Source organism: Tenebrio molitor, chromosome 2 (assembly GCF_963966145.1).
Source record: "Tenebrio molitor chromosome 2, icTenMoli1.1, whole genome shotgun sequence".
NCBI classification, from domain to species: Eukaryota; Metazoa; Arthropoda; class Insecta; order Coleoptera; family Tenebrionidae; genus Tenebrio; species Tenebrio molitor.
Window position 1 is genome coordinate 23457728 of NC_091047.1, and position 17296 is coordinate 23475023.

General features: G+C 33.2%; 1 protein-coding gene and 1 long non-coding RNA gene across 2 annotated transcripts in view; one reads left to right on the forward strand and one right to left on the reverse strand.

The window, feature by feature from the left end:
• The window catches only part of LOC138124110 (limbic system-associated membrane protein-like), a 234664-nt gene that overhangs the window by 130535 nt on the left and 86833 nt on the right, over positions 1-17296 (reverse strand). The window contains exon 3 of the mRNA XM_069039059.1: positions 12196-12237. Within this exon, the coding sequence (XP_068895160.1) occupies positions 12196-12237 (42 nt within the window). The remainder of the gene's footprint in view (positions 1-12195; positions 12238-17296) is intronic.
• LOC138124400 (uncharacterized) lies at positions 13814-14969 on the forward strand. The gene is made up of 3 exons (XR_011157132.1): positions 13814-13984; positions 14397-14564; positions 14621-14969. It is a non-coding gene; the product is annotated as an uncharacterized lncRNA (long non-coding RNA).

The following is a 17296-nucleotide window of genomic DNA, read 5'->3' on the forward strand; positions in this document are numbered from 1 at the left end:
CTCGTATAATGAGATCGAAAATTTCCGGTAATTTCGTACACTCTCGTTGTATTACTAATGAAAATCCTCGACCAACTATTTTTGTAAATTCATTAGAAAATTCTACGATATCGATACTTTATGTGTGAAAAATTTAAGAAAAATTGGCCTTTTTGAAATATGTTTTTTATCAATTTTTATGCGACCATTGCTCGATTTCTCATAAGAACACGTGTAAAATATCCCGAAACATTAGGTAATAACTTTAAAATTCCTCGTTCAAATTTTTTTAAATTTGGCACAGTACTTTAGAATGGATGAAAGGACTATTGTACCAATTTTAAGCAAATTTCGCCATTTTTCAATGTTACTCCAGTTCATCCTTAATTGCTTTTATCGTTTGTATATCATATTTTATAAAATGTACGCCAATGCGAAGTAACCTCTAGGAAATATGGTTTAAAACAAGGAAACCGCATTGTGTCAAAGTGACGCTTCAAAATGTTTACTTTAGGACATAAAATTGTTTTTGTTGTAAGTTATTTTAAGAACGCTGAACGGCAAGAAAATGGTCAATTGCAGTATTCCATACAAGCTTCCGTTGAAGATTTTCGAAATACATTCCCTAATTTTCCGGTTGAATACACAAAAACGCAGTAACTGCTTAGATTTTGGAAAATGTGGTTGAAAATATTAAACGGCGAATCAACTGTTGCATGGAAGCCGGGGGAGAATATTTTGAACAGTTGTTATAATTGTTAATAAAACTACATTATTCTCTAGTGCTTCATTTCCTTTAAATTACAGATTAAAATCAATGAACATAAGTGAGAACCCTTAACGTCAACATGTTTACATAACCTCTAATTTACACAGCGAGTCATTTGACAGGATCTGCACAATTAACAGTCAATATTGCCAATCCAATTTAAAAATCACAGCCTACTCTAATTTTATAAATTTAAATGAACGTTCGGTATAAAATCATAATTTCACTTGTGTAAATTAACACTGGCAAAAATATCATTTTCATTTATGATCTATCTACATTTGTTGTTATGGAAATAAGCACGGGTCGCACAGGAGATAGTGACAGTAAAGAAATATTTTGATAAATAACATATGCGAAGAAAAAACAACATTTTTCCGATATGATAAAAAAATTACCAACATTTTCGTTATTGATTACAATTATTGTACTTACTATTGTATTATTCGCGAATTTCGAATTCAGAGCGTGGTAGGGAAGGACCCAGTGGAGCTCGAAAAATACTTAGAAAAAAAAATCGCTCTTCCTGAAGAAGATATAAGCACTTTAATTTTGTTCAATACATAACAGCCTTCATATCCAAAGAGACAAAATACTATTCTCGCTACGTTGCCGTTCCATCTTTAAGAAAAATTACAAAAATTTAAGATTTCTTTAGTCCAAAGTAAAGCTATTTTTCAAAAAATTGTTTTACGTTATTATTTTTCACAATCATCTACACCATAAATAACAATAAACACTGAACTTTTCAGCCTGTATTTGAAGAAAACGCAGTTCAAAGAGTGCACCTTCAGACCAATGTATCTTTGTGGGGGGAGCCCCGATTTTTTTTTATTTCCATATTTGGACTACTGAAGTGACCCCCTACAACGCTCTGAATTCGGAATTTGCGAATTTTGAGACACTCTGTACATATGCAACTTTGCACTGGACGTTTATTATCTGATGCTACATATATTGTTAAAAAAAATTATATTATCGTTAATTAAAACACTGAGTCCTTTTTGTCCTGTTTTCATTTTTATTTTATTTCAAATATTAGGGCGTACCAAACGAAAAAAAAAAAATGTTAGCTGAAATCTCTTTTGTTTAATTCATTCTCCTGTGGCTTAGGCTTATCATATTATTGCACTACCGGGCAAAAAGTGAAATAAAATCCGTGACTAAAGCCCGATCTATGTATGTAAATTTGCATAGAAAAATTACTTTCACATCGCGTTTGTCATTCGTTCAACCTCCACGTACTGACGAATAAGAATTAGCAAATCTACCAACTTGTGATTAGTCATCCGAACGCACGTCCTCAATTTTATTGGTCCAAGTTGTTTAGTTAATTACGTCGAGTTGCAAAACATTAACCCGAGCACCAGTCTTGTTTAATTTATAAGAATTTTCATATTAAAATTAAAATTAGTTTGTCCCTTTTGAATTATTCCTGATCACAGAGGGGTTTTTATTAAAAAATCGATTTTCCGTCCCGCAGTGCATTTAACCTCCTGTGTACTTCTCGCCCTTCTTGTTAGCATTACATTAGCTTTTTTAATTGTGAGAACATCAAAAAACCTTTTACGACCCAAGAATTTGACTAAGCGATTTCTTGTTTTTTCCTGACAAAGTATACTTGCAATTCGCTTGGCGTACAAGTGCGGTTAAGTACGAAACGACCAAAGTAGAAAAAGTAAAAAAACGCACTGTGACACTCGTTCACTCGTGTCACAATCAAGCGTCTTATAAAACTCGTATAACAATATAATATTAATGTACGTCAGAATTCTTAACGATTAGGAAGCGATGCGAGTTTTAATAATTTAAGTGAAGGACATTTCAGTGTTGTTATTTGATTTTGAAGATGGAATAGATACGAAAACGGATTCTGAACGAAATGTAATTTGTACAAAGTATACGGCTTTCAAAGACTTAGCTGAGATACAATAAAATCAAAGAGTGTGATATAAATTTTTTGTTTGTTTCGAAGCTTTCAGCTGAATAAATCTTATATTGACCCCTATATAGCTCGAATTCTCGCTAAAGGCTGGATATTAGAGAAGGGTGCAGGTAAAGGGGCCCTTTCCTTTTTGCCGAGCCTATAAAACTTTTGTATATAAATAAATAAAAGATAAAATTTCAAGGTTGCATCAAACGCGAAGCAAATCAAATATGGAGGTTGCTGAAAGAAAACGTGAACATGTTCACCTCGTAAAGTGTTGTAGAAAAATTTTATCGGTTCGTTTTGTAACTAAACCTTGGATTGTGGGCTTGACACAATGACAAAGAAAGTGTACACGCAGCAATACGTGCGTAAGAAAGTACTAAAATGTGTGTGAAACGTTCTTATTTAACTACTGATGCAATATAATTATGCTACATTTACTAAACTTGTTTATTAAAACTTTTAATAATATTTTATTATTACAATATTTGTTCAACATCTCCAAATCCTTTATTTAAATTTTGATTTGATGGATTTTTTATACTTTCTGTTAAACAAATCTGCAAATGAATCAAATTAGAAAATATCATATTTATTAATTTTTAATTTACCTAATAAATCCAATACCGTTAGGAGTAGGACTGAAATGTAACACAATACAACACAGTGAAATATATCGGGTGTTCATTTAAATGTATCCTAAAAGTTGCCAAAGAGTCGATTGTGAACGTACCACGGATTACAGATCACAGATCAGCTGTTTAAATCTAACCTTACGTTTTACGTTGTTTGTGTTTTTACTCTATAGACGGACGAGTGGTGCGTTCACAATCGACTCATCAATGCCATATTTGTCATATTTCTAACTATACATACAAGTGATTTTGTTAATTTCTACGATTTATTTCTAATTAATAATTCTTGCTATTTTACTTTGCATTCGACAGAAATTTGAGCATATTAAGAAAGTCACTTAATCTCGTGAACCTAATTTGAAGTCTGCTAACATCACATTGACTAATTGAATTTTCTCAGATTTAACTAAAATTTCCAAAAATATCGCCACGTATTTTAATGCACTGCGATACAAGCGTGTGGTACTTTAGAAATCGTGAGCACGAATTAGTATTTTCTTTTTTTGCAAGAAGTTAATTTAGTATATTCTAATGATGCCGCTCTGTATTGAAGGTACTGAACCATGAGCACAATACAAAAGAGTGGCGTCTGTTCATTGATTCTTTTAAAGTTAGCTTGAAAGCTGTACTTCATAACGGAAATAAATTTCCTTCCGAGCCAGTAGTCCATGCGACTAACACGGAAGAGTCGTATGAAAACATGAAAATACTTCTCGAAAAGATCCAGTATGAAAAATATTCATGGAAAATTTGCCTGGACTTGAAAATCATTTCTCTTTCGGTTGGATTGCAGTTTGGATAACAGAAATTTTGTTGTTTGTTGCGGGAAGTGGGAGAGCAGGGTCAGGAAAAGCTATTATGTAAAAAAGGAGTGGACATAACGTCACTTCTCCAAGAATGGAAAATGTCGCAAACTCTTGATTGTTAAATTTGAAAATGTTTATTTGCCTCTTACATATTAAACCAGAGCTTATGAAAACTTTTGTTAAGACAGTAGATTGAAACAGCGATGGATTTTTATATTTGAAAGAAAAATTTCCTATAGTAGGTACAGGGTCATTATAAATGATTGTCCCATCGCAGTAGGCGTTGAAAACCCACATAAATTTGGGATGTGCCGCTAGCTTAGCAACGTTACATAAACTAGTAGACAAATTTACACTGCCGCCAGCAGCGCTACCTATCGGCGACGGCGATGCTAGTCTCACTCATGTTATAAAGCTTGCGGCACATTCAACTACGTCACCAACGCCTACTGCGATGAGACAATCATTTATAATGACCCCGTATAAGTGACGCTAAAATGAATATGTACTGTGATTCTTGTATGGCCTCAATAAAGAATATTGATGAAAGACAGTCGTTCACTTGAAAAAGTTGCCTGGGAATTGTTTAATAGTGGCGGTACTAAAAACGTTTTGGTAAATTCCTAATCGAGACTTAGTGCGTGAACTACTGAACTATTGCTTTGAAATGGAATATCTCTCTTAAAATCCATTTTCTGTATTCCCACTTGGATTTCTTTCCTAAAAACCTGGGTACTCTCAAACGACGAACATTGCAAGAGATTTCACCAGGACTCCAGTAGACTCCAGTGTTCTGGCTGACTAGTGCTGAATACTCAAGAAGAACGTTCCTCAAGCAAAACATACTAAGAAGTCATCAACTGTTACTTTTAGACAACTTACGTCTGGTTAATAAATGTTTATGTCGGTGTATAATTTGTTTACAATGAAACTGTGTGTCACTAAAAAACCGTACGTGTCAAAAAAATGTTACGATGGAATTCAAGATAAAAAACTTCTTCATATCTTAGTTTTCGTGTGATAAAGAAAAATGTAAACACCGTCTCAATTTGTTCATCCCATCAAGGTGGTTGTTGATTATGATCATAGTAATACTTATAGTGTATTTTTCAAATGGAATAAAACTACTAAATCCTTGAAATCTGAAAAGACATTCCACGTATACCGAGTGATCACAAAGAAAACAACTCAAGAGTGCTGCCTAATCTTTAGTTTTATTGAAATGTTTGTCTGAGCTTGACCCATACGGATATGTATACTTGCTATGCATCGTTTAATTGGTTGCTTACCTCTCGAAAAATCTATCAAAATTTAATTAATTATTCCTAATTAATGCTTTATCTTCAGTGGTAAAACCCATTTTACCACTTATTCTGGAATAGTTGCTTACAATAATTACAGTAAACGTCTGTAAACTTTGCCGACATTAAAAAGTTGTTATATTGGTTAACAGCAGCGCATCGTTTACGTTTCTTTGACATTTCAGTGAAAAATCTGCTTACCAGTGGCGTCGCGTTTGGCAATATGCTGGTAAATTACCCATTCTTACGAATGTAAAATATTGGTCTTGTTTTTTTTTTAATAAAGTTTCTCCATTATCAGATAATAATAATAAAATGCACAATTATAATTCCTATGTCTAAAATTCATGAGGTATGATTTATTATAAAGTAGCGTTTGAGACCACAAATTGTCTACGCCCATACATTGAACGCTTATTTGCATAGAATTCCGCTACGACATGACCGATAATGATCGTATTGTATAAATCACATATTTTTTATGCAGATTTTTTTAAATAAATAGTTAGTTGTAGTTGTCGCAGAGTGATTCATCTCCGGGATGATCACATGAATGAGTAGAATGTATCGAGTAATGTCTAACCCACAGATCGGCATTATCACCAACTTCTTACCTAATTTACCTAAAATCATCTCAGCAGGAAATGTATCGCTCGTTTGATCCACCTCTTTGTCAGCTAATTTCGGGACAAATGAGGCAATTTACATGAAACTTGGATTATGTGCTCCGGTTTATGCAGCAACTCTAACTCTTTTTAAAAAACGACCTAACTTATTACTGCGGTTCTAATTAAAAGGAATATAATATGAAAATATAAATCTGACGGTGTGCATTAAAACACGCCATTTGCATTATTATCTGCTGCTGTACACTTTACGTGTATACCACTTGTGTATCCAGATAACAGCGTCAAGTCGAGTTTGTGCACTATTGATGAGGGTTTACCTTGTATTGCTGGCATTACTGAACATTAATACCCATGTTCGATAGAATGTCTTACTGGAGGAATTCCGCGTGTGCAATTTACCACAGATATTTTTGTTTTGTCTTATCAACTGCTGGCAACAGCGAATTTGATATGAGGCTAGTTTTTATATTCATATCTGCCCAAGTTTACGAGCCAGCCAGACGCCAATTAATCTAGAATCTTGAAACTTCATAAACATTCCTCGGATAGAACTTAACCCGCAATGCTGCTGTCGATATGTGATTAAATTGATATCATCAAGTCAAACTTATTTTGTGGGGAGAGCTTTGTGTGCCGCAGAGGGATCGATAAAGCGAAGAAAATTAAAAATGTGGAGATTAACTACTGCCTGTGTTATGTCTGATTATATTTTGAAAATTCTTCAATGAAGATAGATCTTACGAATGTCCAAAAAATTGATACATTGTGAAATAGTGCAAATAGTTATTTGCGGAACACGGAAGTTCCTCAATTAATTATTATTAATTTAAATGATGGGGATGAGGATGACGAAGAATTTTTTGAAGAAATCGAAAAGGACCTAGAAAAAAATTAATTAACGTTTGTGCATGTATTTTACCTGTTAAGTAATTTACCTACTTATAAATTTATTCAGTTTCTGTTGTTGTTTATTTTTGTGGTTTTGTTAGGGGTTGGGATTCGGTTACGTTTTTCCATGCGTAACAAATTAAGTAATTCCGAAATTATTATTTAAAAATAATAATAAGAAAGTGAGTGAGAACACAGCAAAAAGCAATATGTATTTACCTGATGTTTGTCCTTCCTTGAGTCGGCACTGCACAACAAAGGGGCAATAAAATTAGAGGGTATAATGGAATAATTTATGGTAGTTATAAGATGGTTGACTGTCCTATTGTAAAATGATTTACAATTTAAGTCAAAATTGACTATTTCTTGAGGAGGACTTTATTAGAAAAGCCACATTTATACAATAACATTTTGAGGAAAAACAATTACAGGAAACTGTTTTTGTCTACTTTTTTTGCATTCGACTGTAACATAATAAAATGCTTCAGTAAGCTTTCATTAAATTTGTAATAACTGTGTTTAATTATTTCGTCCATTTTAATATTATTCCTTTTTGCTAACGTTTTTATTTTGATTTACATCCATAATCCTAGATGCATTCCAGTTTTTCCGCTGAAATTATTTACGTTTCCTGAACAAAATAAAACGAACTGTGTAGAGCTCTTGCCAACTCGATGTAAATTTAATCCAGTGTTGTATTTTAAAATGTTTCTCTAGAAATACAAAAACGTCAAATCTACACAACATAATTTTAAATATGTACATACATGAGTTTTCGGCGAAAGCTTTGATCTTTACGTGACATCTGCACTTGCTATGAACGATGTATGCTAACAGAATACATTAAATTGAAAATTGCTTTTTTCTGCTATAGGCTTTGTAGTATTGCAGATGAGTATAAGGATAATTCTGAAATATACATATAAATAAAACAAACACATTATAAAAGGGATCGCATTTATTTACTAATGGAAAAAGAACATTAACGCGAAACAATATTCCAGAATTAAGAAACGTGGAGAGAATTCTGGAATCACTGTATATACCTAGTAGGTGCATTTAGAAGAAAAGTTGCACTAAGGTACGTGCAGCTCTGCATATAGGTTAGCAGAGTCCAAGAAAAGCATAATAATTTCATAAAAAATTCTGACAACAAACAAAACGCAATTTACAATTTAATTAAGAATGAAACATCCAAATGAAATCAGCACTACGAAGACAATTCTTTGGGGACAGAACAATTCAATCAATATTTTTTTTCAGTCGGCGTAAAATAATAAAAAATAGAGAGAAGTCAAATTCATTGAATAATTTTTCTTAAAGTAAATAATTACAACAATGTAAATTGTAGTGTTGTGAAGTCCGGTAATTGACTTAGTCAATGACCCATTTGACCGGTCAATAATTGTCAATGACTTGACGTATTTGACCAGTCATTTTTAAAATTTAAATTTCCCGCTCATATAGGTTGTCTGATTTCATTTACGTCGCTGCTGACAATGAAGAAATCGATTATGACAATAAATAAGTAAATTATGACAATGAAACATCTAAAACTTTAATAAAGTGGAAAACGATTAAGCTTTTTATCTATTAGGAAAAAGTGGTTTTTGTTTTTCAATCATTTTTGTGTCTTCTTAACGTGACATACAATATATTTTTATTTTCATAAAATACTTACCTACTTTTTTAAATTCTAAACGAATGTTTAAGTATTTTAAAAGAAACTAAAAAACTGAAAATACACACACACAGTTGTGTTGAAAGTTTTAAAGCGTTTTAAAGTAACAAAAAGTTCAAATTCAAGCAAATATGTTAAAGAAAAAACAAAGTATAACTTCAAACAATTCAAACTTAACCTCACTTACACAATTTTAGAACAATAATTTATCGATCAATAAATCTTATAAAAAATGGAATTAAGAACCATTATTTGTTATTAAAATAATTCTTGACATTGAAAGAATCATTTTGTGATGTTTAACTAGTTCCTACTTTTTGACCAATAATGACTGGTAATTGACCGATCAAGGACCGGTCAACTTTGACCAAAAATAAATGACCGGTCATTTATCCATCACTAGTAAATTGACTACTTATAAATTCTCTTAAAGAAATGACACTTATCATCAGAATTATTAAAAATATCCCAAAAATACGTCATTGCTGCCTGAAAATGGTTCCTTTTGATTGGAAAATTACAGTTCAAAACTTGCATCTCTTGGTCGAAAAATGACATTTCTGTCAATTCTCGAAAATGTCAGTGTCAAATACCGGTTCAACTTTTACAAGAGGTTAATTTTTATTATTTTGTCGTCAGACAAAAAGCGAAACACACCTTCAAATTTCCATCCGAATAAGGGCAATATAATTCATTCAATTTGCCAAATATAACCTCAAAAAATAAAATATCTTTGACAGTTCATCGCAAAATCTGCTTACCAGTGGCGTCGCGTTTGGCAATAAAGCTGGTAAATTACCCATTCTTACGAATGAAAAATGTTGCTCTTGTTTATTTTATAAATTGTGTCCATTATCAGATAATACCTAATAATAAAATGTACAATTATATTATAATAAATAAATTAAATTAAATTAAATTAAATTAAATTAAATTAAATTAAATTAAATTAAATTAAATTAAATTAAATTAAATTAAATTAAAAAAATAAATTATAATTCCAACTTCTACAATTCCTGAGGTAGGATTTATTATAAAGAACCGTTTGAGACCACAAATTGTCTACGCCCATGCATTGAACGCTTATTTGCATAACATTCTGCTACGACATGACCGATAATAATTTGCAACGCCTGCTCTGATTTGTTTTCTTTTTGATCACTTTGTATACTATGCTCGGTGAAAGTTTCATTCCAGCGTCGCGATCTGACTGATCATTCAACATGATTGCTCCGCTGTAATGAAACATTTTCCACCTCCGATGTAATATACTATTAAGAATATGTGTCACGATGAAACGTATAATAGCATATAACAAATGTACATATACGTACTCGTACATATAGGTCCGTAGATATCTAAAATCTCTTGCCATTAACAATCGACCCCAGAAAGTTATTTTTGCGCCCTCGAATAGTTGGAAACTCTAGACCAGAGCGAAACTGTCGAATTCGGGTGGGATCTCGTGACACGTGAAATCTATTAATTAGTTGGGTCGGTTTACAGAGTCTGCAGAATTAAATTTGAAAATTCCTCAACGAACCGCATTGTTCGTTAATAGTCTCGAAAAAGACCTCCTCCTTTTCGACGTTCATTTCGCATCCAGCAAATCCTTTATTATAGTGCACAACACAGTTTTGATGGGACCGACAGCGCCGAATAAAAAATGTACTTCGAGTGGTCCCCTTTCGGGGATTATATCTCGTTTGAAAAGCATTTTCGCTTAAAGATATATTGCCGCCGTCTTGCGGGACAAATTATTTCACTCTTTAATTTCGCGGGCATAGTTTACAGCCCGTAAAGAACAACGAGCCAGAGTGAGACGCCCTTTTTATAAAATAACTATAAAATAAATTACCGCTCGTCTTTATCGGCCTCGCCCGTCTAAACAACCTTTGCCATTCAAATTACTTTGTCACATGGCAGTTTTCATGGCCTTCGGTTTATGTCAACTGTCTGACGGAAACGTTTCCGCCGGTGCGGTTCTTGTCCCATGAATGCAAACTAGAAAGGTTTCTGGCATCAGCCACGACTATTGCTCGCGCTCGTCACCAGCAATTTCTGTATTTACAACATGTCTGCTTTTAAGTTTTCAACCAAGCACAAGAGCATTGCAGCGTCTAGGTACACTACATTTGAATTTATTGCCGCAAAAGAGATTATAAATTGCTCCACTTAACAGCGACGCATCTAAATTACAAAGTTGAAACAAACCAAACAACTTAAACGAATTGTTGGAGACTTGCTGTCACATTTAAATTAACTTAATTAGTGCTGCACTTGCACTTCTATCACGTCATATCCCCATTTTAATCAATAAATTAATTTTTTCCGTAATTTTGATTTTATATGTTTTTACACTTACTCCTTCAAAAGTAATCTGTTCCTTTTTCATCTAAGATTATTTCTTTAATAAAAAATTAATCACAGATGACTGAAATTTTGATGTATGTGTTTTTACTCCGCAGACTGACGAGTGGTGCGTTCACAATCGACTGGACTCTTCAACGCCAACTTTGAGGAGAAATTTAAATGAACACAAATTAACTTGTTCCGTTGAAAATTTAAAAATATAGATGCACTAGTTTATTCGAATGTTGTGTTCTACTCAATTGGAAGTCACTGTACAAATTCTCCTATAATAAAAAGTTTGAGCTACTTTTAGAAATACTTTTTTCTTTAGTTTTGTGAACAACTTTGAAAGTTTTAGTACCTGAATGAATGACAGCGAATTTAACTTATGAAAGAGGATATTTGAGAAAATGTTAATTACAACAGTAAACTGCTATTTTATCGTTCATCAATTGCGTGTAAAACGTTTCGGTACAAAAGTTGTGTAAAGTTCCACACCTCCACTCAAACTTGTAAGTTAAAAACTTTTTGAATGAGTAACTTGACGTTCAAGATTTCACAGATGAAGTGACAAAATAAATATAGTAAATACAAATATTCTTACTTAACAAATTTGAATAGGGTATTCCTACTTTATTGTAGATTGATGCTAGCGTAAACAATCTAAGCTGTTTTAAACGATATCTCCCGCATTAGAAAAAATTATTTAAATTCAGGTAAAAACAAGAAGTTTCAGACTCATCTCTTGCATCAAATGAGCAAGAGAGATTCGTTTAAATTGTACTTTCGAACATGAAGTATCTGAGGGTGCTTTCAGAACAGATGCCGTAAATTACCCATTTCAGACGAGCATTCAGACCAATCCTCTAGTTCTGGTTTACTTTGTAAAATTTAAAGCACACCGGTTTTGCAATGAATGGTCAGAAACTAGTCGGTGGTGTACAAATACAGTACAAGTTGAAAGCAAAGAGACAGGATGATTAAAATTTGTTTGGTTTCGTGCTGAAATGTGGACGAAAAGTGAGTAGAATATAATCACAAAAAATAAGAAGCAATATTTTTTCATTTTATGGGTTATGAATTTGTTACAAAGTTTTGTGAAACAAAAAAAGTAAAGAGTAAAATTGAAAAGCGAATCCATAGCATAGCGGTAAACAAATTTTTTATAAACATCATTTTAGGATCATATTCATGTTAAAAACATAAAGAAGAGGTAAATCCTTACCTTTATATCGGAAAACGTGGGATTGGGGAAACGCCGTGCTATCTGAAAATAAACAACAATGAGTATCGTTGGCTGTTCCGTTTTTATAAGTTTTCAAATTCCGACAATCACCAGTTCGTTTTCGGCCAGATTTCCTCCGCAAATATTTTCTTTTCGTCTTAGAGAAAAGACCCACACAAAAAATGAATCGTTCCGGTCTTATTAAGCAAAGATGAAAAGGGGAGAGCCGCTATTCCATCATCACAACTAATTACGATGGGGCGATACCGCAAAACAATTTATTTAATGGAAAATGTATTACATCCGAATGACTAATTATTGTTTATAATTGAAAGTAATTATAAGGCAGAAATAATAATGCATTTTCCGGCCTTTTCCGAAATTATCATCAATCATCCACTATTAGCGAACGTTTTCATGTTTCACATGACCAAAACGTGTTTACGCTTGTATTCATACTTGTGTTTTCAGTGAATTATGCGCGAAACAGAGTGTAATGCGGTGAAATTGGGTTGGTGTAGCTGAAAAAACAGAGATTTTAAATTCGACATTTGTATTTGGGTGCGATCGGCGACCACGCAGTATTTTTAAACAAAAAAATTCAGGTTTAAAATGATTGTCAAGAGTTTTTTAAGTGAAATGTTATTTACCATTTTGTACACATTATTATCAATAAAAAATACCTACAAGTTTTAATATTTATTTCAGGCGTGAACAGAACAAAATTTGATACAGTCCATTTTTTAATTATTATAGTCCGATGAGATCAGTTCGAATCAAGAAGTCGACATGAGCTGCGAATGCTTTTGACATTTGACAGCAGTGCATGGTGCTACCAACATTTGAAAATTTATGTCGGCAACATGAGACAGATGTCATTTCAGAACACTTTTGATAACTGTTTACCAACAAATAGATAAGATATCGTCGCGGACAGAAAAAAGTAGGACAAGTTTTATCAGAAAATTTAGCTAAAATTGAGTTGAGTAAACCTGGCTTACAATAATAAATACAGTCTATTTTTTAATCAAAGAACCACAACCTTTTGATTTAGGTTTGTAAATATAAAATTTTACTAAATTTAGGGAATTTAATGATGTCTATTGGCTATACCAGCCAACATCTGTCATTTTTAATGTCCTTGAAAGTACGCAAACTCGCAGCTAAAATTTGAATGTGTTATTAAAAATGCCTCGCAAAGTAAGAAATTTATTAAACTCTTAAATGGGTTGTTATTAGTTGTTATTAACTTTATTAACATGCTGCGCTACTAATATCTCTAATAACCTCAATCTTTTATGATGAGATTTTTCACTCTATGTCAAAAGTGTACAATGTTGTCAGCTCTATTTTGGGTGTAAATTGCGGTGTTGTGGTTCTTTGATTAAAAAATAGACTATATAGTAAATTCATTTTTGTAAAGTCCATTCGTTTTAATAAACAATTGTCAATGTCAAAAATTCTTAAAAGACCGGACCGTACCACCCCAGAATATCGTTTTATGGACCAGATGTATAATGGTTTTTACACTAGATATTTATTGAGGTTATGTATATGTTGCACACATGTTGCACTATCTGTGTGTTGCACGTTGACATTTTTCAATCGCAATCAAGAACACAATCACACAAATCGTCATTCCAACATCCAACGACCGGTACGAAAGTACCTACAGAAAATGATAAATATTGTTTATTTATTAAGACCTTGCATATTAAAAGCAATGTTATGTTTAATAATGATTCTGAAAAGTGAGTTGCGTCTTCAAACTTAGCAAGAAGAAATGAAGGTTTGTACGGAATATGTACTTGAAATCCAATAAATCGGGAAATGTGAACGGTTAAATAAAATGTGGATTGAAAGATAAAAGGCAAAAACTAGTTTAATATTAGAAAAATGAAAAAAATTAAACAACTTGAGAGTGAAAACTATTCATATTCCAGATTTTCGTCATCATCTTCCACATCTGATTCTGAATCTGAATCTGCTGCCACCTGTATTATAAACGGGGGTATGTCTTCAATTGATGCATTTCCCATTAATTTTTGCCAATCCTGTTTGATGAGTTGCTCACAGTGTTTGACACTATTAGACCACATTTCAGGTGTAAAATGAGAAATGGCTTCTAACCACATTTTTTTGACTTTTTCAGTTTTTGATTCAGTACATGAAGATATATTTTTATTATAACAATTTTTCAGAAAACCCCAAGCCAACTCAATGGGATTGTACTGGCAATTGTAAGGTGGTAAGCGAAGCATATGATGCCCATTTGTATGAACTAAATCATCAATCAGATAATGTTTTTGGATATCTTGCTTCTTGGTGCAAATTATATTATACAACACTTTTTTTGTGGCTTCAGGGGGGTACGGGATATTGTTCTCATTTAACCACTGTATCATGTCACCTTTTTTTATTGAAGAGACTGGATGTTTAGTCACCTGTTCTGAATGGTACGGGGCATTATCCATCACTATTACTGCAGGTTTATCCAGTAAATTTAATGCTGGTAATAGTTGGTTACGTATCCATCTTGTAAAAATATCACTATTCATGTTTTTATGGTAATCCCTGTGCTCTATTTCGGAACCAAGTAATAAGTCGCAACCTGGTAAAAACCCTGCAGATGTTCCGGCATGAAGAATGGTGAACCTTTTGCCTTCTCCTTTTACCCGTTTTGGAATACCTTTAGGATCTGAAAGATTAATCCAGTGCCGCACCTGGCTGCCATTTTCATAAATCCAGGTTTCATCCAAAAAAACAAATACAGGGTGGTCCAACACTTTCCATTTTTGCGATTACACGTTTAATAATTGTCCAAAAATTCTGAAACTCGGTAGGCACAATCTACAATTAATATTCTATGATTGAGCATGATCAATTTTTTTCAATTAAATTTTTGTGATGGAGCTAACTTTATAGCGATTTAATATCAAATTCCAACTTACCAGCACGGATTCCTGCCTAATCGATCCGTTATCACTAATCTTGTATCTTCACTTAATAGTTGGACTAAGATCTTGGATCAAAAAGGCTCTCTTGATGTCGTATATTTAGACTTTAGCAAGGCGTTTGACAAAGTTTCCCACATCCTGTTGCTGCACAAATTGCAAGCTCTTGGTGTGAGGGGTAGATGCATTGAATGGATAAAAGCGTTTTTGTCGGCGAGAACATTTGTGGTTCGTGTTGGTAGTCATTTTTCTTTAGAAAAGAGTGTTGCCAGCGGCGTTCCCCAAGGCTCAGTTTTAGGTCCAATATTATTCCTTGCTTATACGTCTGATTTGTTACTGTCACTGCAAACTGGTTATTCAGCATATGCTGATGATCTTAAATTATTTGGTTGTCCAACAGACAAAGAGTGTGACCTACAGCACAAAGTGAATATACTTTACGAGTGGTGCATAAACTGGAAACTCCCACTTAATACAAACAAATGTACAGTGATGTACTTTGGCAAAAAAAATCCAAAGATCACATATAAAATAGACAACACTGATCTTCCAATTGTAGCATCACAAGTTGATCTTGGAGTGACGGTAACGCAGGATATTTCTTGGACAGAGCAAACAAATAAAGCCGCTAGGAAAGCTGTTGGCACCCTATACCTTTTGAAGAAAATTTTTCCTTCCCCTTCACACAGTTTAGTGAGTAATTTATATAGCACCTATATACGACCTCAAATGGACTTTGCCATATCAGTCTGGCGTCCCCTTTACAAGAAAGACCAACTTTTATTAGAAAGAGTGCAACATGCAGTAACTAGATGGTCGCCCGATTTGTCACACCTGTCATACGAAGAACGTTTACAAATTTTAAAAATTCCGCAACTTGAAGACAGATTCGATAGAGCTGATTTGATTCAAATGTTTCGATTAACGCATAATCTTTTTCCTGAAGAAGTGGAAAACTTTTGTTTATTTAGTGAAGGAAGACGATTACGTGGGCATGAATTTAAAGTTGCCAAGGAATCATTTAAAACAACTACCAGGCAACATTTCTTAACAAACCGTGCTTTTGGAAATTGGAACGCTCTACCAAGTTTGATTGTTAATGCTGAAAATGTCAGCCAGTTTAAAAAACGTTATGATCAACACAAGGGGAATCATGACTAAAATTTGAATACGAGTATACCAGCCTCCGCTTTAGTTCATCCGACAATACCGATTAATTAAATTTTACTTTTTAATTGCTTAAACAAAAAATTGCGTAAAAGGTTTGCCTCCGCAATTTAACTTAATTTAATAATAATAATAATAATAATAATAATAAATTGGTCCAAATATTGAAAGTTTTTTTTTGCTCTACTAGTTACAGAACTCCTCACCTTTTTGATTGATCCACTTCCGACTTTGAATTATAATTAGGTAATAGTGAAAATTGCGATCAAATATCAAGTTAAAGAAAGCTGGAATCCAAGACCGTTTATGGTAGAGCTGAATAGGACAGCCCGTAATGTGATGACTCCCCAATAAATCTTTTTGACGCAGGGCTGTCGGCTCCCCCGAAACCATTTTTCAGGTCAGTACTGGTGAAATTCCAGTTTATGATAGAAACGATTCGCAGCAAGTAAAGGATTTTTCGTTAAATGAAAAATATATATTTTAGAAAACTGAATATTGAATAATTTCAACTTCATTACGTAATTTATTTGAAACTTTCTTCAGAATGTTTGCCGAAATTGCTAGGCGTAAAATAGTCGAGTTCGGCCCTGACAGGCTAAGTACCTGCAGTTTGGCGATGGGGTATTGTAAATCTTACTTCTGGTTTGGTTTGTGATTAGGCACTTAGTGTAACTGCGTCATAAATTTCTGTCAGTTGTGCGGCACCTTCTTTAATTGCAATAAATCGGCAATGTGATGCGTTTTAATTTTTTTTATTTTCAGATTTCTGTTTTCTGTATTAGTTTGAACCAATTTAGATTAAAATTTTTTTTTTGAATTTTGATTAATTTCACTTTATCGCCTCTTGACGCGAAACCCAATTGATAATAAATAAAATAATGGGACAGGCTTATAGCTCCATAATGTGTGTCTCTTCCTAGCCAAGCGAAAAATTTTTTCGATAGTTAGAAACCGCGTAATCGCAAAAATGGTAAGTG